Source organism: Schistocerca gregaria, chromosome 1 (genome assembly GCF_023897955.1).
Source record: "Schistocerca gregaria isolate iqSchGreg1 chromosome 1, iqSchGreg1.2, whole genome shotgun sequence".
In the NCBI taxonomy this organism is placed as follows: domain Eukaryota; kingdom Metazoa; phylum Arthropoda; class Insecta; order Orthoptera; family Acrididae; genus Schistocerca; species Schistocerca gregaria.
In genome coordinates, this window is record NC_064920.1 from 661,389,736 (window position 1) to 661,416,475 (window position 26,740).

General features: G+C 39.5%; 1 protein-coding gene across 21 annotated transcripts in view; it reads right to left on the reverse strand.

Moving 5' to 3' along the window:
* Window positions 1-26,740, reverse strand: part of LOC126361861 (serrate RNA effector molecule homolog) — a 195,827-nt gene that overhangs the window by 42,877 nt on the left and 126,210 nt on the right. For all 21 annotated transcript variants that reach the window (XM_050007828.1, XM_050007841.1, XM_050007839.1 and 18 more), the window contains 3 exons: window positions 23,674-23,907; window positions 23,370-23,510; window positions 5,210-5,440 (listed from right to left, as the gene is read on the reverse strand). In XM_050007828.1, coding sequence (XP_049863785.1) covers window positions 5,210-5,440; window positions 23,370-23,510; window positions 23,674-23,907 — 606 coding nt within the window. The remainder of the gene's footprint in view (window positions 1-5,209; window positions 5,441-23,369; window positions 23,511-23,673; window positions 23,908-26,740) is intronic.

Sequence of the window (26,740 nt, forward strand, 5' to 3'; positions counted from 1 at the left end):
AAAATCTGATTTCATGACCAGAAGTCTAAAGTAATGCTAATAATGAGGATAGATCAGAAAGTCTAAACAACAGTTAGTATAGCTCTAAACCATACTGTTTTGCAACAGGCTGAATTACTGAAATACTTGGAATAATCACGGATTCTATATTTACCTTTAATGAATATACACAACACAACGACTGAAATGTGCATGAAACTAATTGGCGAGGCTTAAATGGGGACTTTAAAATGGAGCTACACGACAAACAGTGGCATAAGCAGCTCCCGTTTGTTTTTATGCACTAAGAAGAAAATGTAACTAAGGATTTGAAGAATCCAAAGCTTTATCAACATTAAGAATGCTAATCCTTACACAACGTCATCTGCTGAAATTCAAACTTTTATAAACATTAAGATTGCTAATCCTCACAGAACAACATCTGCTGAAGTGTTGTACATTATAACAGGTCTTACATCGATATTTTTAAACTTCAGTCAATAGCTGAAGAATATGAAATTATAAACATTGAACACTTGGTCCATTCTAGAGATACTCCTTTAGACTGCAAACAGTGGTCCTTGCCACAAGTAAAGGAGCAGAAGAAGATTACAACCTCAAGGAATACCCAGTAGCGGTTTACATTGATGGGATTTATTTGGACTATGGAACAGATTCATGAGTGGCAATAATAATTAATAGCACACTTTCCTATCAGTTAAAATTCAGACTACAGAAAGGGGGCATTATTAGCCAGGAAGAATGATTAGCAATTTTGTGACTTTTAGAGGAACTAGATAACATAAAAAATTAAAGTTAAAATGACTGTTGTAATACACCTGGAGAGTAGAACTATGCTGAATTTGTTAAATTCCATGAAATATGCATATGAAACAGAAGAAATTAGGGAACTTCATTAGAGCAGTGGTTTCCAACCTTTCTGGGACAATTACCCCTACGTGCAATCAACATTAGGCATTATCTCATCCCCCTGCCACCACCTGCCCTTTCACTATCAACATTAGTGCCTAACTGAACTTTAGAATGAAAAATAAATTACTTTCAACAGTTTAATTTAAAAAAATAATGAAAGATAAATCATATTTAGTTTCTGTATATGTTTTATTAAACCAGTAACTAATGAGTCAATGGGACAACTGGTATTGCTTATTTCTAATAACTTTTTGAAGCAATTTCCAGTGCATCGCAAGTCCTACCTACAACTCCTCCTCTAAAAAGAATGTTAATGGTTCGCACTGAGGGTAGACACTGACAAAAAATGCTTCCTCTACACCACTTCTCTCCCGAGCAGCACTTGTTTCTCCACCATGCAGCAACTTCATTTAGAATCAAGTAAATTAAAATCAATTTAATACAACTAAAGTTAGTGTTTGTAAATCGCTTAATTGTTGAACTCTTTACTTCTTCACTGGTGGAAAATGAAAGACTTCAGGCTATCGATGCTTTGTATGCTATAACTGCCATTACATAATAATAAAGTGTCGGGTCTATAGCAGTGTAGCAGCCATCACAGAAATACTGTTGTGTTGTGCGGTCAATTAGTTTGTTTATTGTTGCAAAGTGAATAACAAAACATATATTTAGCTTGTGTGCTCATGGGTTTTCCCAGCTTGAGCATCGCTGGGGCATGCAACCAGATTGGTTAATTGTTGTAGAATAAATTTTCAATGAGTAACCTGATGATGATGATGGCATGTTACGCCGTCAAAAATTTGTTCAAGAATAATCAATCAATCCAGCTGCATGCCCAAGGGACTTTCAAACAATATCTGGTCTATTGCAGAAACTTCCTACAACTCTGAGAAGGTGTCTTCATGAGACATTTCAGCACATGTGATGTGTCTCACTTTTCCTGCCATGGATGCATATGTATGGTGGTTGGACTATTTGAGGAAGCTGTTGTTAATACATTCGTTTAACACGTTTTAGTCTCCACCATTTTGTGTCAAGCATTAATGCTAGTGTTTGAACAAAAATGTTACTGTTGATAACTAAGGTAACCAATATTACAGTCTTGTAAAATAGTGGTAACAGTAACGAACTTTTAAAAAAATTTAAGTTTCATGCCCAAAACAGTTTAATCTTCTGTTTTTAGCCCTCTGAAAATTACATTTTACCCCTGAAAGGAGTTATTACCCCCATGTTGAGAACCACTGGATTAGAGGAAATGGCATATTAACTCTGAATAGATGAAAGCCCATGTTGCAACTCTTGGGAATGAACTGGCTGAACAAGCATCTCAAAAATTTGCAACAGAAAGCTGCAAGGGAATTTCTCCATCCGTGAACAAAATAAAATTAAGCACCACATCAAAAGAAAACTGGGAAAGGGAATGGGCTGACTACATCATATTTCCATAAAGTTGCCACAGTCATCTTACAACAATGCAAGCTACAAGCCCAGAAAATTAATGTCTTACTTTCATCAGTTCAAGCTAACCCCCCCCCCCCCCCCGACCGCCCCCATTGTTGCTTGTGTATGTACTGAATGTGATCTAACTGTAGATTACCACTCACATGTGTGGCGTGAACTTAATACGAGAGTGACGCACAGAGGAAGTGTATTACAGAAAAGGGAGGCAACTGACCCATCAATAAACCAATTAAAAAGTGAAAAAGAATTTCACAAATATTGTAATGTAATAACCTCTCCCAGCACATTCTGTCAATTGAAGATATTTTTAAAAAATTCCATCCGTAAACTTTATAATGACAATATGGTATGTACCTGTATTACTGTGAAACACCGCCTTAAATGAATGTAGATTACACAGAAGTTAACTATTGTCCATACAATTAACTGCATATTTTTCTATTATAATTAACTACAGTTAGACATGTTTGTTTGGTTGGTTGGATGATTTGGAGGAGGGAACTAGACAGCAAGGTCTTGGTCCCATTGGATGACGGAGGGATGGGGAAGGAAATCAGTGGTGCCCTTTGAAAGGAAACATTCTGGCATTCACCTGAAGCGATTTGGGGAAATCACAGAAAACCTAAATCAGGACGGCCAGACATTGGTTTGAACCGTTATCCTCCCAAATGTGAGTCCAGCGTGTTAACCACTGCACTACCTCACTCAGAAATTTTTCTTATTTATCTTATATAAAAATTTAACCTAAACACTGTAATGAGGTATGTTGAAAATAAACAAATAAATACCACCACCACCACCAGTTTTCTATAGTAGCTCTTAAGTTTCTTCATTTCTGACAGTCCACTGCTTCATTCTTGATGCTGCTATCCAGCAACTTGTCAGGGTCTGAAAGATTATCTTTAGCCTCCTCCTCACTTCCACATACTCTTCTAAGACTAATCTTATAAGCACCTCCTCCTCTCTTAACCCTTTACAATCCATAAGGTAGACACAGGGTGTCTCCATACATTCTTATTTAAATCACCGCTGCCCGAGCAGTAAGTGTGCCACAGAAAATTGTGCGAGTCTCCTTTGTAGAAACAATGAGGCTGCTGACCAACAGAGTATATATTAGAACAAAAAAGTGTTTCACTAGTTGTTTACAAATGAATCACTGTCATCAAAATCATTTTCACTCCCATTTTCACTTAGACATTCTTCTAAGAGCTGTACAATCTCTTCCTCAGAAAGGATTGTGCATCAAGAAGTAGCAATTCTGTGCTTCCTGAATGGTGCATCTGAGAGTTATAAAAAATCATGTCGAATGAGGCTTGACATCAGAGTGGAGAAATAAATTCTCAATGTCAAGTGCAGGTCTTCACTGAAGTGGAAAGTGCAAATATATGTCCTATCCATTTTATTTTGTTTCATTTGTTACACTCAGAAGTTCTCCCTGCTCTCTCACTCTTATTAGTGCCATCTCATTTTCAATTTTATCCAACGAACTATTTTTTTCCATCCTCTGCCAAGCCCACACATCTCAAACCTATCGACAAATCTTAGACCATATTACTGCAGAAAACTCTCCTTTTCTTACAACCTGCCTCTTTCGCCATTGCTATCATAATTTTAATTTCTGTGCTGTACTTCCATCCACTGGCACAACAGATTTTTCGTCAAGGAAAGTGAGAATATCAAATTAAGTGGTGAATGTGGATTATGAATAAAAATTCATCTTAGGAGACGCAGACTGAGACCAAGTGAAATTCATATTGGTTCTTGTGACTAAAACATTAATCTTGACGCACATTTAGTTTTAAAAAGTAAAATTATTGTCCATTGAAAATAAATTGATAAGAACATTTAGACATAATATCTTAGCTTGCAACCAGAGTGGAAAAAACATTCCCTGAAGCTATATCCGCAGGTCTATGGCATCAAGTACTGACATGAGTGACTTCAAGAAAAACAAGACAACTACATTAAATGGCAAGCAACAAATAGTGCCCATACATTAAAAAATGTTGAAACTTAGGCTACACATAATTAAATGAAAGCCATGTATAACAGATTTTGAAGCCAGAAACAAAAGCAGACTTAGTAAATTTTATGAACTTTAAGGAGCGGACATATAGTACATAGAGGAAAAGTACGAAAATTTAGAGCATTGAAGTTCTACATTCAATCCTGAATATTTGAGTGCTCTTAAAGAGAGCGAAGGTTCCTTTTTAAAATGGCAGAAAAGGAAAATGCATCATCACTCTCTTCGACACATCATATTCTTTACTGAATCATACCAAGTCATCTTCATTCCTGTTGCACCACCCCATCAGTGGTGAGCGGAGTAGTATGCTTCACATGAAGAGAACATGTGACCCTTCTATTGCTGTAGTTGATACCACACTTAAGTTTCACATGATCAAGCAAAATGCAAAAGCTATGTAAGGTTTCCTTGTCTTTTCATAAATGTGGCACCTATTATATAACCAAAAACTGGTCTTCTCCAAGCCATATATAAAAAATGGTATTATCTTTTTAATTCATGTGATACCATACTGACTATGTGGTAATTTCCACATCTCTCCACTCTTGCTTTACAACCTTTTTTTAAAAAAAATAAGTGGAATTTCACCTGATTTCGTAAATTTTATTTACAAGCTTGTGCAGTTTTTGCTTCACCCTGATCCACAACATTCCCATAAATCTCATTCATATTTTTCCTAATTTAATCTCTCACATATGTATGGTCAAAACCTTCAGCTGAAAAGATAGAAATCCTGAACTATTCACTAGATCACCAGCAGTATAAAACATACAAATTACAAATAATAAACAGGATGCAGTTAAAACATACTGGAACATGCTGCTCATCTTTCTTCTTATCTGCTTCTGCTGGTTCTGTTTTATTATTACTATTTTCTCCATCAAGCCACAGTCCACATTTCGCATCCAAATTGTGGACTATACGAGCTGACAATTTTATGTCATTTCGGACAACCTGGCGATGTGATGTGATGCCGTTTACAGTTCGAATCCTCCTGCTTAAGTCACGATTTACAATAGCTCCCAGTTCACAATCCCGCAGCTGCAAAGAAATGGCAGAATAAGGTACAGTAACAGTAACCAATGGTAGGCGAGGAAAAATTGAAAAATACAAAAAAGTTTTAAAGGACCACAAATAAGTTGCATTTAACATCACAATAAATTGCTGGATAACATCAAGTAAACTAATAAACTGCGACACAGAACTAGGAGCAAAAAAGAAACACAATTATTATTATATCACAAAAATAGCTTTTTTGCACAAAGTAATATGTTTTCTTTCCTAAACCATAACTAAATTTGGAAAGTTTAATGACAATCACTGACAAGTGCTATTCTTTTGTCATAAGTCTTCAATCAGAAAAAATAGATTTGGATTTATAACGATCACTTTTTTTTCATACTTAATTTTTTATGGGAAATTGTAAACACAGGTATGTCTATTAATTTTAACAAGCATTGCGAAGAAAATTGACTTTTGCCAAGTTACATTGAATCCCATTTTAACATCAAACAGTGCACAAATAATCCAAAAACTTTTAAGTGCCTAGTCAAAAAATTATTTCCAACAAAATTAGTGCTTTATATAAGAAAAAGGACAGATTAAATGAAGAAGCCTATGTTCTGTATCTGGAAGTCAATAAAATTTTTCGCTTACAGATTAATTTTCAAATTGATGCATTTGGGGACTTTATTAATGATGGGATGGATAACTATAACAGATGTACTGCAAAACAACATGAGATGGAACTGGCTAATCTAAAGAGCATTTTACTGTAAAAAGCCTACTCGTAGTTTCCAAAGTTCTGAACATAAATTTTTCAACAAAATTCTGAGTAAGACTCAAATACATTTTATACCAAAATAAACTGCCTTGTTGGGAAAAGGGCTTAAGTACACTGTATGCCTAACCTGTCACACAATAATGTTGTAGAAAGTATAGATCTTAAAATAGGCCTTGATAGTGTCAAAATGGATGCTTCTCGACAAATGAGGGTAGCTCGGCGACGTACGTAGTATTTTTGAGAAACATGCAGTAACAAACTTCTGTCGATATGATTGTGATAAAAAATTGATTAAAAATATTAATGCCAAGCTAAAAGAAAACAATGCCCTTATAACGAGGTCTGATGAAGGGAATGATGTAATCGTTGCTACTCAGAACGAATGTGTGTCTAACGCGTTACAATTTTTGGAAAAGAATAATGCTTCAAAGCTAGATGAGAATCCCACCCCCATGATACAAAAAAAAATTAGGTTTGTCATTAACAGTGCTAGGAATTTCCTCAAACCATTTCATAACAAACAGCTTATTAATATGAAACCACAGGCCCCAAAATTGTGTTCCCAGCTTGAAGTACATAAAAGTCACCATCCGATATATCTGACTGAACAGTATGAACAGTTCATATTGTGAGTTAGCATGGTTTTTTCATGATCAAATATAAAAATCCTTTGTTTTTCGAAATAGTCAAAATCTAGTAATAAAATCAAAGATCTGCAGCGTGATCAAGATAGTAAATTGTTTTCCATTAGATATTACAAACCTTTATACTAACGTACTTGTTCAAACAACCCTTGACAGCATTGAAAGAAACCTACATACTTTTAAAAAAGATATTTCTGACAAGCAGATCACTGACCCAATTATTTTTCTAAGAACAGTAGTAAAATACAATTACTTTGTTTTCCATGGCAAACTATACCATCAGCCTGATGGCCTGGCAATGTCTAACAAACTGGTAGGCATCTTAGCCATATTTTCATCACTTCACTAGAAGAGAAATTCTTCAATAATTTTTCTGCTGCTGATCTGGGCATTTTGTCTTATGCCCGGTATGTGGACAAGATTCATATACAGTGGTTCCCAGCATGGAATTCAGCATTCATTTGAAATTTTCAATAGACTCCTTGAAAAAAATCAGCTTCACTTGTGAATTAGAAAATGACAATAATTACTTGGACCTCAGAACTGCTACTGACAATGACAGACTTACTTTTGGTATTTTTCAAAAAGCAACTAATACAGATCAAATTATGCCTGCTACTTCAGTGCATGCTCATTCCCACAAAAAAGCATTTTTCCATTCAGCCATTCATCATGCAGTTTCTGTATCTTTGTCATATGACAAGCTCAGTAACGAGATGAATATAATATAAACCACTGCAGTTAATAACAGCTGTTATCTCTCGATGGTTGACAAGATCTTCAAACTTAAAACTGATGCTAAAGTGATCATTTTAGGTATCAGTACTGTTTCTGCCAGTGACAAGCACAAATATGTTTTGTGGCTTCATTTCTAGGCTCTGTTTCTTATAAAATGTGGCGTAGTCTTACTAAAAAAAATATGGATGCAAATTTACCTTTTCCACAAATAGTAATTTGCATAAAAATCTTATTCACAATCTCAAGTTCACAATTCAGGAGTGTATAAAATCACTTGTGGTACGTGTCCCATTTATTATATAGGACAAACTGGAAGATCTTATGATGTCGGGGCCAAAGAACATTTATTGGAAAAAAACAGGCACTAATGTACATAATTCCACTTTTGCTGATTATCTGTTGATTTCTGGTCACAAACTGAAAAGCACTGAAGAAATTCCCATTTTACAATGGGAAAAGAAAGGTCATAGACTAGACATACTCGAAGAGCTAAAGGTTTTCAAGCATATTTCTAGGAACGATGGCCCCACCCATAATGAACAGTTACAATTACGTAACAAAAAATTTTTCACTGGTTGTTCCAGTACTCACAAAATTTTGTGTTTTCTTGTCATACTTAAATTTTCTATGCATTATTATATAGGGTTCTCAAAATTTCATTCTTGTGAAGTCACACTTAGTAGATGCCAAAACCTACATCAATTGTACCAAACAGTTATACGTAACCAGTTGGCTGTATAATTCCTATGTGTTTGACTTCTGCAAAACATGGGTAGAAATAGTAACATGAGCTTCAAATTTCGACAAGATGATTTTTTTTTTCTTTTTTCATTTACTCCCTTGACATTAGTTAGTGGTTTTCTAGTTTTTGGGATTCACCAGTTCTGTCTAAATTAAGCCAAGAAAGTCCAAGATTTGATTGTTACTTATTCTTCTACGACAAGCAATCATCAATTTTACCATTCTAAAATTCAGCAGAAATAATTCAAAAGCTGCTATACTTTTTGACCAGAAGACAACGTATGTCTGGGTGTTCTGTTAAGATGTTGATTCCATTTTATGCACTATATTTCATGGACTGACCCAGTTGTCTTCAGATGCTGCAAGTTTTTCGGCTTAGTGTGCTTGCTGCCTTGACACCAACCAGATGACAGCAAGTGCACATAACAACAAAACTCGCAGCACCTGAAGAAGAAGATTGGGTCAGCTGTCAAGCTACAGAGCATAAAATGGGAACAATCTACAACACCACCCAGAAACACACTATTATGAAGAGTATACAATTATCAACGCAAAATCAAAGTGATAATTCATGATTATGTCTCAAGAGAACAGCAATGTGGGCGAACTATTATGAATAATGTACTGAAGGAATCGGCATATGTAAGACAACATAACAACACCACTCTCCAAAATAAAACAGGGTGTATATGTGGACAAGAAACAAGATGACGCCAATTTTTCCAGATTTCCTGATTAAAAAACACACTTTTTCCCAGGTGAACACTCACTTTTTCTACGTTAAGTGACAGTGTACTTTCCCTCGGAGCTACAGGACTTATCAATCCTTTGAATGGTAAAGATTTTATACATCAACACAGAACTTTAGGAAACAAAACAAAGAAAAAAGGTGTTTTTGAAAGATCTTTGATGTACAAATCATGCACACTGCGTAGTTTCTTATTGTGAAAGTGTAAATATGAATTCCACCAAACACAGTATATTAGATACCAAAGCACTGAAATTGAGATTGCGAAGCACTTTTTTCAGCCAATCATAGCTCATGTCATGTGACCTTGCCAGCCAATGACAGCACATACTCAGAGCATAGGATATGTGATGTAGTCCTCTGATAGCAACATCACTGTTAAATAGTGCGAACATACGAACACAAAACATTAATGGTTTAAAGTAATGTAAACACACAGTGAAGCACCACAGAAACTGGTATAGGCATGCGTATTCAAAAACAGAGCTATGTAAACAGCAGAATATGGCACTGTGGTCGGCAAAGCCTATTTAAGTCAAAAAGTGTCTGGCGCAGTTGTTAAATCAGTTACTGCTGTTACAATGGTAGGTTAAAAGATTTAAGTGAGGTTCTGAATGTGGTATTATACTCAGCACATGAGCGATGGGACACTGCATCTCTGAGGTAGTGAAAAAGTGGGGATATTCCTATACAATCATTTCAAAAGTGTACCACGACTATCAGGAATCCGGTAAAACAATGAATCTCTGACATCAATGCAGCCAGAAGAAGATCCTGCAAGGAGGTGACCAATGATAACTGAAGAGAATTATTCAATGTGACAGAAGTGCAACCCTTCTGCAAATTGCTGCAGATTTCAATGCTGGGCCATCAACAAGTGTCAGCATGTGAACCATTCAATGAAATACCATCGATATGGGCTTTCGGAGCCGAATACCCACTTTTGTGCCTTGATGACTGCACAACACACAGCTTTACAGCTTGCCAGGTCCTGTCAACACCGACACTGGAATGTTGATGACTGGAAACATGCCTGATCAGACAAGTCTCGTTTCAATTTTTATCGAGTGGATAAATGTGTACAGATACGGAGACAACCTCCTTGGACCCTGCGTGTCAGCAGGGGACTGGTGAAGCTGCTGGAGGCTCTGTGATAGTGTGGGGCGTGTGCAGTAGGAGTGATATGAAACCCCTGGTACTCTGACAAGTGGTATGTACATAAGCTTCCTGTCTGATCACCTGCATCCATTAATGTCCATTGTGCATTATGCATTCCAACGCACTTAGACAATCCCAGCAAGACAATGCAACACACCACATTTCCAGAATATCTACAGAGTGGCTCCACAAACATTCTTCCGAGTTTAGACACTTCCGCTGGCCACCAGACTCCCCGCACTTGAACACTACTGAATATACCTGGGATGCCTTGCAATGTGCTGTTAAGAGGACATCTCTACCCCCTCATATTTGTGGACAGTCCTGCAGGATCATGGTGTCAATTCGCTCCAGCACTACTTCGGACATTACTCGAGTCCATGCAACCTCGTGTTGTGGCACATCTGCATGCTCACAGAGGCCCTACACAACTTTGGGTAGGTGTACCAGTTTCTTTAGTTCTTCAGTGTAGTGTAGCTACAAGCAAAGCTAAGCTTTCATCTGTAATACTGGTCTTTTTCTACATGTGTTACCCTTTCCTGCAAGTGTTATGCTTTCAGATACATCATACACAAATGTGCAGCAAAATTTTAAATAATGACATAAATGGCTGATCTTCTGGGCTAAAAATTCTTCGAAATGGCTTGTCCTCAAAGTGTTAAGTTCTGAGTGAGAGTCAAACACTATAAAATTTAAGAAATTCATCGCGAAAAATTCTCACAAGTAACATAATTCATTTTTCAATACTTTCCCGCGACACATTAAAAATAGGTTTAACTGAACAATTGCCAGAGAGCATCAGAAAACAGGCATTAATGTGCCCACGCTGTCACAGTGACATAGGAAGCCCATGCTTGTGGTTTGCTATGTTCATAAGCCTTTCACTGCATTTGTTTGGAATTTCATTTGTGGTGGGATATCACACGACAATGTGCAGCACTGCAGATATTGTTTGGAGGAGACATAAGGAGTTATTGTTTAATCATATACTATCCAGATAGGGAATGCAAAATAAGAAGCAGTCCTTGGCATAATACTCATTTCAAAACTAGACTTTGCAACTCAAAGTACCCAATATTTATTTATTTAGTGGGTTTGGCATATATTTCTTTCTTCGTACTGTGCAATACTGTTATGTAGCTGATAAATTCTTCTCGGGTTGACAGCCGAGTCAATGCTTTGTTCTCCAGCAACGTTTCAGCAAGTTTCTTACTTGCCATCTTCAGGCGAAGTAGACACGATCAACTCTCCCACCTGTGGTATAGCCAAACACCTGGCACTACTACTTAAACCTCTCGTGGGTAAATGTCCCCACCACATCAAGAATTCTACGGAGTTTGTTAAGACACACAAGGAGTGGTGTCTTGACAAAAATGATATTATGGTCAGCTTTGATGCTATATCCCTTTTCACAAGGGTACCATTAGAGGACTCCCTGAAACTACTGGAAAATCATTTCGACGAAGACACAGTGGAATTATTCCGCCATGCACTCACGACCACATATTTCCAGTGTGGCGGCAGGTTTTACCAACAGGTGGATGGAGTCGCTATGGGATCCCCACTGGCACCATGTATCGCTAATCTGTACATGGAATACTTTGAGGATATTGCCTTGGAAACAGCACGCCTTAAACCCAAGGTCTTTTATCGGTACGTGGACAATACTTTCTCGGTCTGGCCGCACGGCGAAGACACACTAATGGAATTTCGGAACCATCTGAACAGCATACACGAGAACATCAAGTTCACAATGGAAATGGAAGAAAATGGGTGCCTACCCTTCCTCGATATCCTTATAAAGAAGAAAACTGACAGCACACTGGGACACTCAGTCTACCGAAAGAAAACGCACACAGACCTGTACCTCAATGCCAACAGCTGCCATCATCCAGCACAACGGAAATCCGTGCTCACTACCCTGGTCCGCAGAGCTCATGACATATGCGACAAGGACAGTTTATCTGCTGAGATTCAGCACCTGAAGAAAACCTTCCAGATGAATGGATACTCCGAAACACAGATTTGACGCGTTCTCCATATGAGCAAGAAGAAGAAGAAGAAGGAGAATAACCTTCAGGAAGATGAGAACAACAAATGTCTGGCGTTCCTCCCGTACACAGGACCACCCACGGCCAAGATTGCCAGGATACTGGAGAAGAAAAAGATAAAAACCATCTTCCATGCTCCAACAAAAATCAGAAATATGCTGGGCTCAATGAAGGACAACTTGGGTCTAAGAACTCCGGGTGTCTACAGTATTTCCTGTGAATGTGGGAAACAATATATTGGGCAGACGCAGCGATGCATAACGCAACGCATCTCTGAACATGTGAGAAGCGTCCACCTCGGACAAAAAGAAAAATCCGTGGTAGCGGAACACAGCCTCAGTGAAGAACACACATTTCAGTTTGAAGCACCCAAGAGACTGTGTAGAGCGAAAGGTTTCTGGGACTCAATTATTAAAGAGGCAGTGGAGATACGGGTTAGTAACAACCTGGTCAATCGGGACAGTGGCTTCCAACTCAGCAGCGCGTGGGATACAACATTATCAAGAATGAGACAAGAGCGCTCCGATGGAGGTAGGTCGGTGGCAGCATATGGAATGAACAGGCCGCACCAAGACGAGACGCCAGGACCCGGCGCCCACAGCTCCCCCCCAACCACGCGCCGCCGCGCCGATTCCGCTCGCGCCTGATTGGCCCGACCCGCGCCAAGGATGCAGAGATGCCCGTGGTCCAGCGGCTATAAAGACCCGGACGAGGCGTGAACCCGACACTTCGCCTGAAGATGGCAAGTAAGAAACTTGCTGAAACGTTGCTGGAGAACAACGCATTGACTCGGCTGTCAACCCGAGAAGAATTTATCATCAAGATTCGCCGAGAAAGCCTGCATTCTCATATAACTGTTATGTAGCATTTCCAATGAGGTCTACATCCACACAACACTTCAAAAAAATAGTAAACAGGAATACAAATTTATTGAATAAATAAAAAAAGTTGTTTTTGTGCACCAGAACTAGGAATAATATGCACCAGACTTAGGAACATTAAGTTCTGCATGAGTTTTGTCAAACTCTATAAAAACTTGGCAAGGTTATTTATGAAGTCAAGAAACAGTATAACTGACAATTTATTCCTACTCCAGGAGTAAATACAAAGCCTTGTGGGGGAGTATGATTTACCAAAGAATGGCTTTCTGTAAACTTAAGATGTAAAAAATCCAAATTAAGAAATAATATCAAGCCTAGAGAAGTTACCAGACAAGTGTTGAAATACATCTTGCGATCAAAAAACATTGTATTTCACGCTAGGGAGATTCGTACAATACGGCTGAAACTGTCAATATATTTCAAACAAAATTTTATATTCAATACTACTGCCTGTTTAGTCATCTTCAAGTGAACATTTGTGTATGTCTGTATGTTAATAGCATTAAGAGATCTTACAGTATGTCATAAAAGAAACAAGACACCAGAACGCTCCACGAGCATCGGAACTTCGTAAACCATACTAGAATGCATAATTCACCTTACAGTGCACAACTGTATGACCAGATTCACATTGAAGTAAGCCCCTACCTGGAATAAGCTTTTCAGTGTAGTTTCTGAAAAAGCTAGACCAGTACCAGTAATCTATTATCTCATGTTTGGTTCTTTATTATGGCATTATGCTGTATATGGCATGAATTTGAAACTCAACGAACAGTTCAAATAAGTTGGCTGCCTCTATGGAAACGGGTAATAAAAGCCAAATTTCTTTAGCAAACCAACAAAAATCTGCAAGATGATTAATGCTCAATTCCCAATAACATGGAAACAAAATCAGAAAACTAAAACTAATAATATATTTTGGTCTTTTGTGTAGTATGTGAAAATATTTTAACTCACTCAATAGCTCCCAGCTACATCAGTACCCCCGTCCATATCAAACCTACTAACCACCAGCAATACCTCCACTTCGACAGATGCCACCCGTTACATACCAAGATATCCATTCGGTACAGCCTAGCCACCCGTGGTCGTTGCATCTGCAGTGACGAGCAGTCCCTCTCTAAATATACCAAGGGTCTCACTGAAGCCTTCACTGACCGTAATTATCCTTCCGTCCTTGTACAAAAACAAATCTCCCGTGCCTTATCTTTCCAGTCTCCCACCACCTCCCAAAGTCCCACAGTCCAGCCACAGAGGAGCACTCCCCTCGTAACTCAATACCATCTGGAACTGGAGCAACTGAATTACATTTTCCACCGGGGTTTTGACTACCTCTCGTTATGTCCTGAAATGAGAAATGTCCTACCCACTATCCTTCCCACCTCTCCTATCGTGGTATTCTGCCGTCCACCGAACCTGCACAATATACTCGTCCATCCTTAAACAACCCCTGCTCCCAATCCCTTACCTCATGGCTCATACCCCTGTAATAGACCTAGATGCAAGACCTGTCCCATACATCCTCCTACCACCAACTACTCCAGTACGGTCACCAACAATACCTATCACATCAAAGGCAGGGCTACCTGTGAAGCCAGTCATGTGATCTACAAGTTAATCTGCAACCACTGTGATGCATTCTATGTAGGCATGACAACCAACAAGCTGTCTGTCCGCATGAACAGCCACCGACAAACTGTGGCCAAAAAACAAGTGGACCACCCTGTAGCTGAACACGCTGCCAAACATGATACCCCTCATCTCAATGATTGCTTCACAGTCTGTGCCATATGGATCCTTCCCACAACACTAGCTTTTCTGAACTGGGCAGGTGGGAACTTTCCCTGCAATACATCCTATGTTCCCACAACCCTCCTGATCTCAACCTTCGTTAGTCACTGTCCTCACCCATCCAACTCCCTCCGTGTTCCCATTCCAGCTTTACACAGACGTCATTTAACCGCCATACCCAGTCTTTTAATTTCTTTTATTTTTATTTTTGTCCTTTCCGCTACTTACCCCCTCCCCCCCTCCGCACCTTCTCTCCTACCATCTGTCTAAACTGCAACACTTAACTGTCCGCCGCTCCCACCATACAATCCCCCCCCTCCCCCAGCCTCCTCCTTACCGCCACCCAGTCGCCTCTCCCCCCTCCAGCCGACCGCGCACTAGCCAGCCGCTACCAGTGCTCCGCAGCAAGTCGCCCATGCAGAGCGCATCAGCTGCTCCCGGCGCAGCCGCTCAGCGGCAACCGGCCGAGTGTCAAATGGTTGAGCACGCTCCCCTTCGACACAAAGCTGCGCAACCAGTCACGGACTGCCGGGAAAGAGCTTCAGCTCACAGCTCCCGGTAGCCTCCGGTTACCCAATGCCCCCAACGTGATTCTAACGTTCTTTTAGGGACTCTGAGGCAGTACCAGGGCTCCTTCACAGGACCACGCCTGCGTGCTGCAGGCCTTTCTTCTTCCGCACCTCCTTTAGGTGTCGCGCTTGCACTAATAGCGCATGTTAGTATAATGTAGGGAACTTCCACTTCAATAGGGAACAACATACACTTTTTTCACATATCGAGAAAAGCAAAATTGTCATCTCCCCCTCAACACCTAATAAATACTCCTAAGTGCGAGATGACGGATGCTGCTAGCACTTCCCGTGTTGTTACCCGCAGTTAGACTGCAACACACGAGGCATGAGGATCGACTGCACTCGCGCCCCGCCCGCTACCAAAGGCAAGGGAGCGGCTGGTGACGTTCAACTGAACTTACGCACATTCCTTATCAGAGGAGACACAGGCCAGATGGGTTAGACATGGCCCTCATCAAGGGGATTACATCGACACTCAACATTGTCGTTGAAAACAATCTGCCCGCAAACCACCAACCAGTAATACTATAAATTGAGGAAACACTGCAGCGCATGGAACAACACAGGATGTTGTACTATGGGAGTGCAAATTGGACATTGTTCAAGGAAACGCTCGATAGCCACATCCCACCCATACACGAAATTAACGAAACAGCACAAATTGACGAGACAGTAGAAACCCTCCACTAACGCCGTAACGCTGTCCAGGACGCAATGGCGGGCACCATACCTGATCGCACCTCACAACAACACAGTGTGGCCCTGCCCCAGGAAATCCTGAGCCTAATCTCAATGAGGAATCGCCTCAGTAGACAATGGCAGCGCACCAGGCATCAGTACTTCAAACGGCAGATTAACAGGCTACAGGGCATCATACATGATAAAATACAAACACATAAAACACAACAGTGGAACCAAAAACTTGAAGGGCTGGACACCACGCGACCTGGCATGTGGCAATTAGCCCGACACTTCACCAGAGAGAAAATATGTACCCAATGCTTCAAGGGCCTGACGGACCTGCATACTCAGAGGAAGAGAAAGCAGAACTAATGGCCCACACACTCACAGCATCATTCACACCGAACCTGGTACCATCAGATCCAGTGTTCACCCTTGCTACTGATCAGGAGGTTACACGCACTCTAGCCCAACCATCGCGCGATGACATTCGACATGCTAGCACAGCCGAAGTCTCCTGGGCTATAATGCATTCCACTACTAGGAAAGCCCCTGGTCATGATGGCATTCAAAACCGTGTCCTACAGGAGTTCACGGATAAAGCTACTGAGTACTTAACACACATAACGAATGCCATACTACAACACCAACACACCAACACTTCCCTGCCTTTTGGAAGACAGCCAAGGTCCTGGTGTTCAGGAAGCCAAGGAAAGACCACAGCCTCCCACAAAATTACCGACCCATCAGCCTTCTGAGCTCGGTCAGTAAGATTGTTGAGAAGGTGATTCTCAAATGCATCACTAGGCACTGCATAACAAATGACATCCTGAGACCGGATCAATTCGGCTTCAGGAATCACCACTCCACAACACAACAACTCTTACGGGTCGTTTAACATATAACACATGGCTTCAACACAAACAAACCAACAGGGGCGGTGTTCTTAGACATCGAAAAGGCTTTCAACCGTCTATGGCACAACGGCCTCATTTGCAAACGCAATGATGCGTGGCTCCCCGATGGGCTGATGCGTCTAATACACTAATACTTCACAGACAGGAGTTTCAACACTGATTTGCAGGGAAAACAAACAACATGACACGGTATACACGCGGGAGTACCGTATTTACTCGAATCTAAGCCATACCTGAAAAAAGAGACTCGAAATCAAGGAAAAAAAAATTCCCAAATCTAAGCCGCACCTGAAATTTGAGACTCGAATTTCAAGGGGAGATAAAAGTTCTAGGTCGCATCTCCAAATCGAAACAAAGTTGGTCCACTGTAATATGAGACACAATTTAGGTCGAATGAATGACGATACAGCTACAGTAGTTTGGTTCGAGTCGTAAGCTTAGCAGTTAAGCTTTACCAGGTAGCCATTGCTATGCCTCAGGCGCTCCGTCCGTATTTATACGGGTACCTTTCTTTTTCACGTGCTTCGTCTGCTTATTTTTCTTTGATCTGTAAAGCGCCTCTTTGTTATAGGTGTTTACGGCACTCTAAGCTGAAAATTCATTACTGTACTGTGCCATGCATTGTTTGTCGCATTCTGATAGTGCGTCATGCGTGTTTACGGCCGGTCGCCGCTCGCGGCATGGCTTGCTTGCCTTTGTGGCCGCTACCGGCAAGAGACTGCTATTTGTAGTTACTTACATTGCTGCTTTCTTTGATAAAGATCAACAAGAACGAAATAATAAACTGCGTATGATAGAAGATGTTCTGAATGAGAGTTTAGCGAAAAATTTTCTCCGTTTGAAAATCTTTGCACGCGCCTCTTTAGTACATTACATTCTGCACAGAAATTAGTTTATCTTAGATTTAAAAATCTAGTCAATTGCTGTGCTTCATTTCTGACTGTATCACTATTAGGCATAAGAATAATACGAAGATAAACATGACATGATATGTATATTCTTCCGCGTTGTCTCACTATAGTTTCGTAGTTTATTAGGCAGAAAGGATTTAAATGAGATAGCAGCAAACACGAAACAATACATGGCAAAATGTTTATATTTGTATTATTCTTATGGTGAAGAGAATACTGCATGTGATTTACAATTCACAAAAGTTCCTATTAGCAATCATCTCTTCTCACAGGTAGGAAAAAATTCAAAACATAGAGTTGGCCACATTGACAAACATCACAAACAGTCTTGCCAGTCGGATTTTCGTACTACACTGAAATGCTGCTACATTCGAAGATGAACAATACGGAATTTGTATTTACTTCGTTGGATAATGTATGAGAATGCAGTGGTCGAAACTCGGGGCGGAGAAAAAAGCTCGTCTTCCACCTTTTTTTTAAATTTATTTACTGAGGCAGATGATTTGGTGCCAGTATTTATCTTTGCGCCTACAAAGCATGCCTGTGTAGCGCTACATATATTCGACGGCAAAAGTTAGTTGTGGCAGCACCCACCAACATTTTTCAGAACTTCCGCTTGCTTTGCACTCGATTCTAAGCCGCAGGCAGTTTTTTGGATTACAAAAACCGGATAAAAGTATGGCTTAGATTCGAGTAAATACGGTACCCCAGGGAAGCATCCTAGGGCTCCTACTGTTTAACCTCTACATAAACGATCCCCCAACCACACACAACACAACGATGGCAATCTACGCGGATGAGACAACCATCCTCGTTCAAGATTGGTAACCATCAAACATTATGTCACGCTTACAGACTGCACTCAGAGTCGCTGAGCCTTGGTTGGAGAAGTGGCATGTTAGAGTAAACGTCGACAAGTGTGAAGTCGGTCTGTTCAATGAAGACCGAAGCAACTTGGCAAATACCCATACTGCAGGCCAATAACTCTACATGCATGCCCAATGTGTTTCCGTGAGAAAGTCAAATACCTCGTGTCCGGCTGGACCGGAAATTACTCTGGGGGGGACCACATACAACACATGACCAACCGAGATAGCGGAAGGCTCAAACATCTCTACCCTATGTTCAACAGGTGTAGCACACTGAACAGAAGAGTGTCGAGGTCCATGTACATGGCACTTATTTGGCCCCTGATGACATACGCAGCTCCTGTCTGGGGATACGTTACACCTACACGCCTGCGCCGTCTACAGGTCATACAAAACAAAGTACTCAAAATCATGAGCAATGCTCCACGATACACACGCATCGCGGACCTTCACCGAGAATACCGACATGAGACTCTCACGTAGGTAATCCACAAACTCACCACAAGACTATACAGAAACTCCAGACATTTGCAGAACCCGTTTATTCTGAATCTGGAGAACTATGACCACAACCATAGATAGAAACATAAAAGGCCAAAAGACATACTTGTAAGGACCTAACATCTATGGCCAAGCACAAGCAAACACAACGGTACAGGTGAGCCCCTGTTAATCGGACGCCATTACTGGATATCCAGCTGGAACACACTGCCGAATAACTGGCACCACGCAGGGAAGCCGTACCGTATTCTGCATGCAGACAAGCTCCACACATCCCCCACACAGTGAGATGATCTATGGCCGATCTCCCACTACTATATAACGATCTTGATTGTTCCAGGAATGTAGCAGCTGCAGCAACTGGGATACATCGCCATGGCTTGCCACGGTAATGATGCATGATACCCATACTAACAAATCCAACCTTGCATGAACTATTGCAGCTAGTAAGCCACTACTGCTCTTACTACCCATCCCACTGTCGCAGAGGTTCTTTTTTCCCACGGCACGAGCCTTGGCACTTTTTTCCCTCTGCTCTTCAAATCGCTACCCTCACTTGCATTTCGTCCACTATCTATCACCTGATGGACCATGTTAATGCGTAGTCTTACCCAGACACATGGATAACATCACAGCCCAGCATCCTGTGATCTACTTACTAGATAACTAACATGTTGATGGAGGTGACAGTAGAACTTTTGGTCTAGTCACCACGTTAGTGCGGTTGTGGAGGGGCCCCATCTTTATTTAAAACTCCCATCATGCACTGATGCTGCTGATCGCAGTGTAGTTTCAGCTCTCTGAGACTGCAGATGTGAGTGCAAGTTGCGCGCGTGTGTGTGTGTGTGTGTGTGTGTGTGTGTGTGTGTGTGTGTGTGTGTGTGCTGCTGACAAAGGGCTTAATGGCCGAAAGCTATGATTGTGTGAATCTTTTTGTTGTGCCTATCACAGCTCAGCATCTCCACTACATTGTAAGTATTCCATTGTTTGATTTCAGCTTTGCACATGCGCGCGAGCCTACTGGCAACTGATAAAATATAACTACTGTAGACAGTTGTGATGTCACATTCACCAAAAGCAGTTTGTTGTTATGAAGTATTGCATAGTTTTTGTCCTAAAACTTTTGACACAGTTTGCTGACAGCACACATTTGTGTGTGCACTGTGTTTTGTTGTTGTAAATGGCATATTGCCCTTGCAATTTAAGTTTTATTTTGGTGGTTTATCACTGCAGTATTCTTCTGCAGTAGCAGGCTACAGTAAAATTCTTTGTTAGATTATGAGTTCTTGTCAGTTAAAATTATAAAAAATTAACTGAAAGTTGAAACAATGAAAAATTCCTGGAATACTAAAAATTTCCCGAGTTTCCCCTGTTTTCTCCCAGGCAAAAAAATTCCAAGGTTTCTCCCATATTTCCGAGGGCTTGTACACCCTGTAAAAGTATGTCGGACGTGTCTCCTAAAAGGTATCAGGTGTATTTTCTTGTGTGTTTCATTTGGTACTTGAAATTTTGTTTTTGCAATGTTTAGATAGTAAAGTCCAAATCAAAACTGCACATCATGTTTCATGTGCTGTCCACATACCAATGAAAATGTGAACTTCTTACTAGCTGCAACGAAATGTTTTTAAGTGGAATTTTATACACTTACACAGTAAAGCTGTCTCAATATAGACTGGTGTGATATTTGATTTAAGGACAAGTGGTACGAAGACTCAAACACAAAATATAAACAGTACCACAGCAGCAACAGCAAGATGCTGTCAGGCACAAGACAAGGTGGGGCAAGTCAACTAAGTAGGATGTGGTGAACAAACATTTACCAATATATAGTGCTAGAGGACACTGCAGCTGATCTTAACCCCAAAGGCAAGAGGTACACCTCCAGTGCCGATTCTTTAAAGAATCTAACTCCTGTATATAATTTGTCACATCTCTCGAGCTATATGTCGTACAATGATATAGTTCAGTGGCATATGTGGATAATGTCTGGAACATACATCGTGAATAGACAGAGTATATATGCAAAAAAGGAAAAAAAAAAATTCCCGGATTTTTTGTGGATCTCTCGGTTAAAAATACATTCTCTCCTGGGTGAAAACACACTTTCTCCGTGTTAAGTGACTTTATACTTTCCGTAGGAACAGTAAAACTTATCAGTCCTTTGAATGGATATGATTTTATACAGCAGCGTATAATTTATTGGCACTTTAGAAAACAAAACTCAAGGGGGGAAAAAAAAAACACATTTTGGAAAGATCTTTGCACCAACTGGAAAAGTTAATGATTTAAGTTAACATACACAGTGTTGCTACAAGAAAAGCAAAGCTTTTGCATATAATATTTATTTGTCTCAGAGGTAACACGCTACAAGAGAAGCTAAGCTTTCACATATAATGTTTATCTGTTTAGCGCATGTTACGCTTTAGGATACATCACACCAATACGCCAGTAAAATTTTTAATACCGACATAAATATCTGACCTTCTGGGCTCGAAATTCTTCTAAATGGCTTGTCATCTGAGTTGATTTTTAAAAAAGATCAAACGTTCTGTGATTTAAGAAATTCATCGTACATTCTTGCACATAGTTCATCTTGCATAAAAGGAAATTTACTTTGAAAATAACACTTTTCAAACCACAATTCGCAATATTTTCCTGCAACCTGTTAGATTGATTTCAGCAGTTGCCAGAGAGTGCCAGACAAGTCCATACGTGTAAAATATTAAAAGATCTTACTTACATTATGTCGTAAAAGAAACAAGACAGAGATATACTCCAAGAACATCAGAATTTCGTGAACCATACTAAAAAGGGTAGTTCGCCTTAAAGTGCACATATTAACCTTTTCGGTGTGATTTTCGGGACGTAAATTTTCTTGGGAGTACCAGTACTGTACTATCTCATGTTTGGTTCTTCATTATGGCATAATTCCATACATGCTAGAAGACGAAAACATGCACTTGAAATGCAGCAAACAAGTGAAACTAGCCAGTACTCCGGAATTAAACATTTCGTTTCAATTACATTGACTGCCTCTGCGGAAAAGGTTAATGAAAGTCAAATTTCTTTAGCAAACAGACAGAAATAACTTCATTGTTGAGCAAGGCAATTAATGTTTGTCAGAAATATGGAAATAAAATAAAATCTGAAACTAAAAACATATTTTAGCCTACTGGAATTTTGTGAATGTATTTTAATTCACTTGATAGCTCCCGGCCACAGATATCCGTTTTGTTTTCATTTGATGTGAGAGTAAACGAAGGGGAAACAGCAAAATCACTGAATGTAAACACGGGTCACATGGAGACTACTCACTGCAACTCAGATTGCTCTGCGCATCAGCCCTGGATCTACGGTATTTGCGAACCAGGTCAAAAAATTTCAAAAATATGTTCATCTTGTAGCGCACATCTTTCTAAAAAGTTTGAAACATAAAATATATGTGTTGGAGGAAATTTAAGACATAATATTTGGTGTTAAGTGCACCAAAGTGCAGTGCTGCACCTCATCATACAGCATTCTTCTACAGCACATCACTGTACTTCGCTCTGTGGAATTGAAATGTGTATATTTTGTAATGGATGCCATCAAACCCACACACAACAGTGGAAATTGAAATGTCCTGCAGTGCCTTTCCTGCTCCCAGTCGGCCCGTTTGAGAGCCTGCCCCTCTTTAAAAAAAAATCTCACAATTAATAGTGAATGGGATTATTTGTAATCGAGAGAACAAGAAGTTTTTCTATCTGATGCCCACTTCAGTGACTTGTGAATCTGTGAGAAGATCAACACAACAGGGCATTCAAAACAAAATTACCAAATAAAATTTTGGAGCCAATTCTACAATCTGGTAAGGTTTTACTGTGGTCTGACAACTAATGATTTATGAAATATAAACATAATAAAATCTAACTTCCAATTTTAAACACATCTTATTAGCACAAAAGATAAAAGAATTCTCCAGTTTAAATGTTATCCAAATCTCACCCGAATGTTGTTGAGGTTCCAACATATTTCTTTAATGTTCACTTGTCTTTCAAATGTTACCCAACCTCTCCTGAACCACCTCCTTTCAGGCTGTGGGTCAGCAATAGCCACACGTAGGAATCCAGGATATCTCTTACACATCTGCAAAGCAATTAGCCATATAACCAACAGTGCTCAGCTATCACCTGGATTTCTAATTACTAAACTCAGCACTTTACTGTGCAGCTTCCATAAAGACATTTGAAATTTTAATAATTTTGATGTGTGTCAGCAAATAATACCAAAAGATAAAATCAATACATACTGCTTCTACTTCCTGTTTTGTTATTGTAGGAGCCAAATTGCGCAGAAAAATAGAAGCTGTGCGATGTAATGGCCTTGGCTTATTTGTCTCCTCACTCTTTTCTCTAGACTTTCCACTAGCCTTTCCTGCATCCTCTATATCCATTGGCTCTTCACCATCTTCCATATTGTCATCTTTTTTTGACTCAGCAGATTTGGTTTTTTCTTGTTTCCCCTCGTCTTCCTTTTCCATCATCTAGAAACAAAATTTAAAAAACCATAAGCAAAGATAACAAAGAGGTTAATATATACTGCAGAATGTGTTTCAAAATAAAAAGTCAATCATTAATCATTAAATGGGCATGCCTTTGTTTATAACATGAGTGGGAGTGCAGCATACTTTGTATAAACATCAAACATGAAGCATAGCTGTCTTTATGTTGCTAAAATAAATAATATCACAGCGTAATCTTAGTTATTTACAAAGGTTAAAATGAACCAATATTATATGAGTTACATCACTGTTTACTTAAACAATAATAAAATGAACTTCCATTATATCAGTCTACTGTTGTACAGAAAAGTTACACCACATTAATGACTCAGTCGAAGCATGAAACAGCGCAGTTGTTTCAGACCCCAGCCAACTGCTTTTTCGATTGCTAATCATCATGTAGACAACTACCTCATTATGGGTTTGTGCTGCTGGCTCAGATTCTGAGTCATTTTCTGGCATAGACTGAGAATTTTTCTCACCTAGCTTCCTGTTTATATTACTGCTGCTCTCTTGGATGTACAACAACACAACTTATCAAAGTGTTAAATAAGCAATAATGAAGGAACAGATATGGGCTCGCAATTGTGGAACAACAATGGAATGGTACAAGACAATGTTATTTGTGGCTGGCGCACTTCATACACAGATGCACCCACTCATGGTTAAACTGTTGATTAAGTATGCGATAATGATAAAACACACTAGAAAATTACATTTATAGGCAAATGTCAAATTTTATGAGGCCTATACAATACGCACACAGAACCTGCAAGAGAAACAAAGAGGCAGGAACAGCATGTAAAAGCAGTGTGGAATCTAAAGAGTAACATACTACTGTAGGCAAGAGCATTTAACAGTTTAAAAAACTGAGTATAAAATTTAAAAAAAAAAGTCTATTGAAATAGACATGACAATACATGCTGAGATGAGGTAACAAAGAAACTGCCTGAAATAAAGTCTCAGTTCCACACAGAACAAAATAGTAGATTTTCACATGAGACTATTGTAACACACATTAATTTTATTTACATACAGGCATTTTTTAGTGTTTAAGAGGATTAGTTGGCTTGAAATACTATGAAAAGTTACCTATCAGATTTATTTCAGATTCCATGTTAAATACGTACGATACATATGCCATATCAAATTTTAATCTGAATCAGACAGAAGTATCTTTAATAGAACAAAATATACGTTTCTTGAAATGGATGTTTCAAACAAACTTTCTAAAATTACTGCAAGAATAGCATTGTTAGAAGAGTAATTTTCTAGCAGTTTGTGAGTGAAACTGTAAGGTTTGTTACACACAATTAAAAATTAAACAGTTACATGAACTCTCCACAATACATGTCCATAGCAACGCAAAGCATATTTACACAAGAAAGACGTATATTTAAAATTCTCGCATCCTCCAATAGATTCACATCTGCAAATAAATATCTTAATTAGTTATCTCTTATGACTGGTGCATATATATCATTACAGTCAAGCCTTGCTTCTACTCACAACCTTTCATGACTAACAGTTCTTTATATTGTACTATGATGCCTTTCAAATCTTCCTTCATTTGAAACACCCATTTTGCATCTAATGGTTTATCAATAGGTAAAGGAACAGACTCCCATGTGTGGCTCCCTTTTTGAAATTTTAAGTCTTCTTGTATTGCTCGCAGCCAGTTTCAACATAGTCTAGCATCACTGCTTCTTCCAGTGACAACAGCATTGGTGCCTGTTGACCATTTAGTATGATAGGACTAGATTCCTCATTGCAGTTAGTATTCTTCAAAATAAGAGGGCTATCCACAAAGTACATTACGTTTTGGAATTAAAAGTAAATAAAGTATTGGAATTTTTTTTTTTATTTTTTACAGATGAAAGCCACACTTCAATACTACTTTTCTACATAGTTGCCATTTAAATTAAGGCACTTATCGTAGCGATGACGAGCTTGGAAATTCCTTCGTCATAAAATTCAGCCACCTGTGCCTTCAACCACGTGGTTACCTCTTCTTGAAGCTGTGCGTCGTCATCAAAACACTGCATAGCCAACCACTTCTTCACTGCTGGGAATAAGTGGAAGTCGCTCGGTGCCAGGTTGGAACTGTACGGCGAATGAGGAACTACTCCAACTTAAAAGATTCGAGAACTTCACAAGTGGCATTTGCCATGTGGGCCCGGGCGTTGTCGTGAATCAGCAAGATCTTTGAGCCCAACTTTCCCCTGTGCTTGTTTTGTATTGCTCTTCGGAAGTTGTGCAGAGTTTGGCAATACCTTTGAGTGTTTATTGTAGTGCCTCTTTCCAGGAAATCCACAAAAATCACACCTTTTCTGTCCCAAAAGACAGTCGCAATCACCTTCCTTGCCAACATTGTCTGCATGCATTTCTTGGGTTTTTGGAGGGAGAGAGAACTGCCAAGTATTATAGTTTTCTCTTCCCATGGTTTCTCAATTGGAGGCAGTGAATTGCTATTTAGAGAAGCCATTGTGTTGGTGATTATGTGGTTCCAAATTGATGCATGGTGTGCTCATTTCAGTTAGCCAATCTAATATTTTTTAGTATATTACACCAAATTATATAGGCTGGGTATATAATCTACCAGCAGAGTGATTTCTGGCAGCATCTGATTGGAACTGTAACATTTATTATACACATTAACAAGTTAAACACAGTTCCACAAACTCTTGTACAATACAGTCCACAGAATAAAGAAAAAAAGTGTCAATGGCAATGCAAAACACAAGTGAGGCATAGATCCACAATTCTCACAAGAAGGTAGGCAGTACTTCATTAAGAAGGAACTTCATTGCTGAGG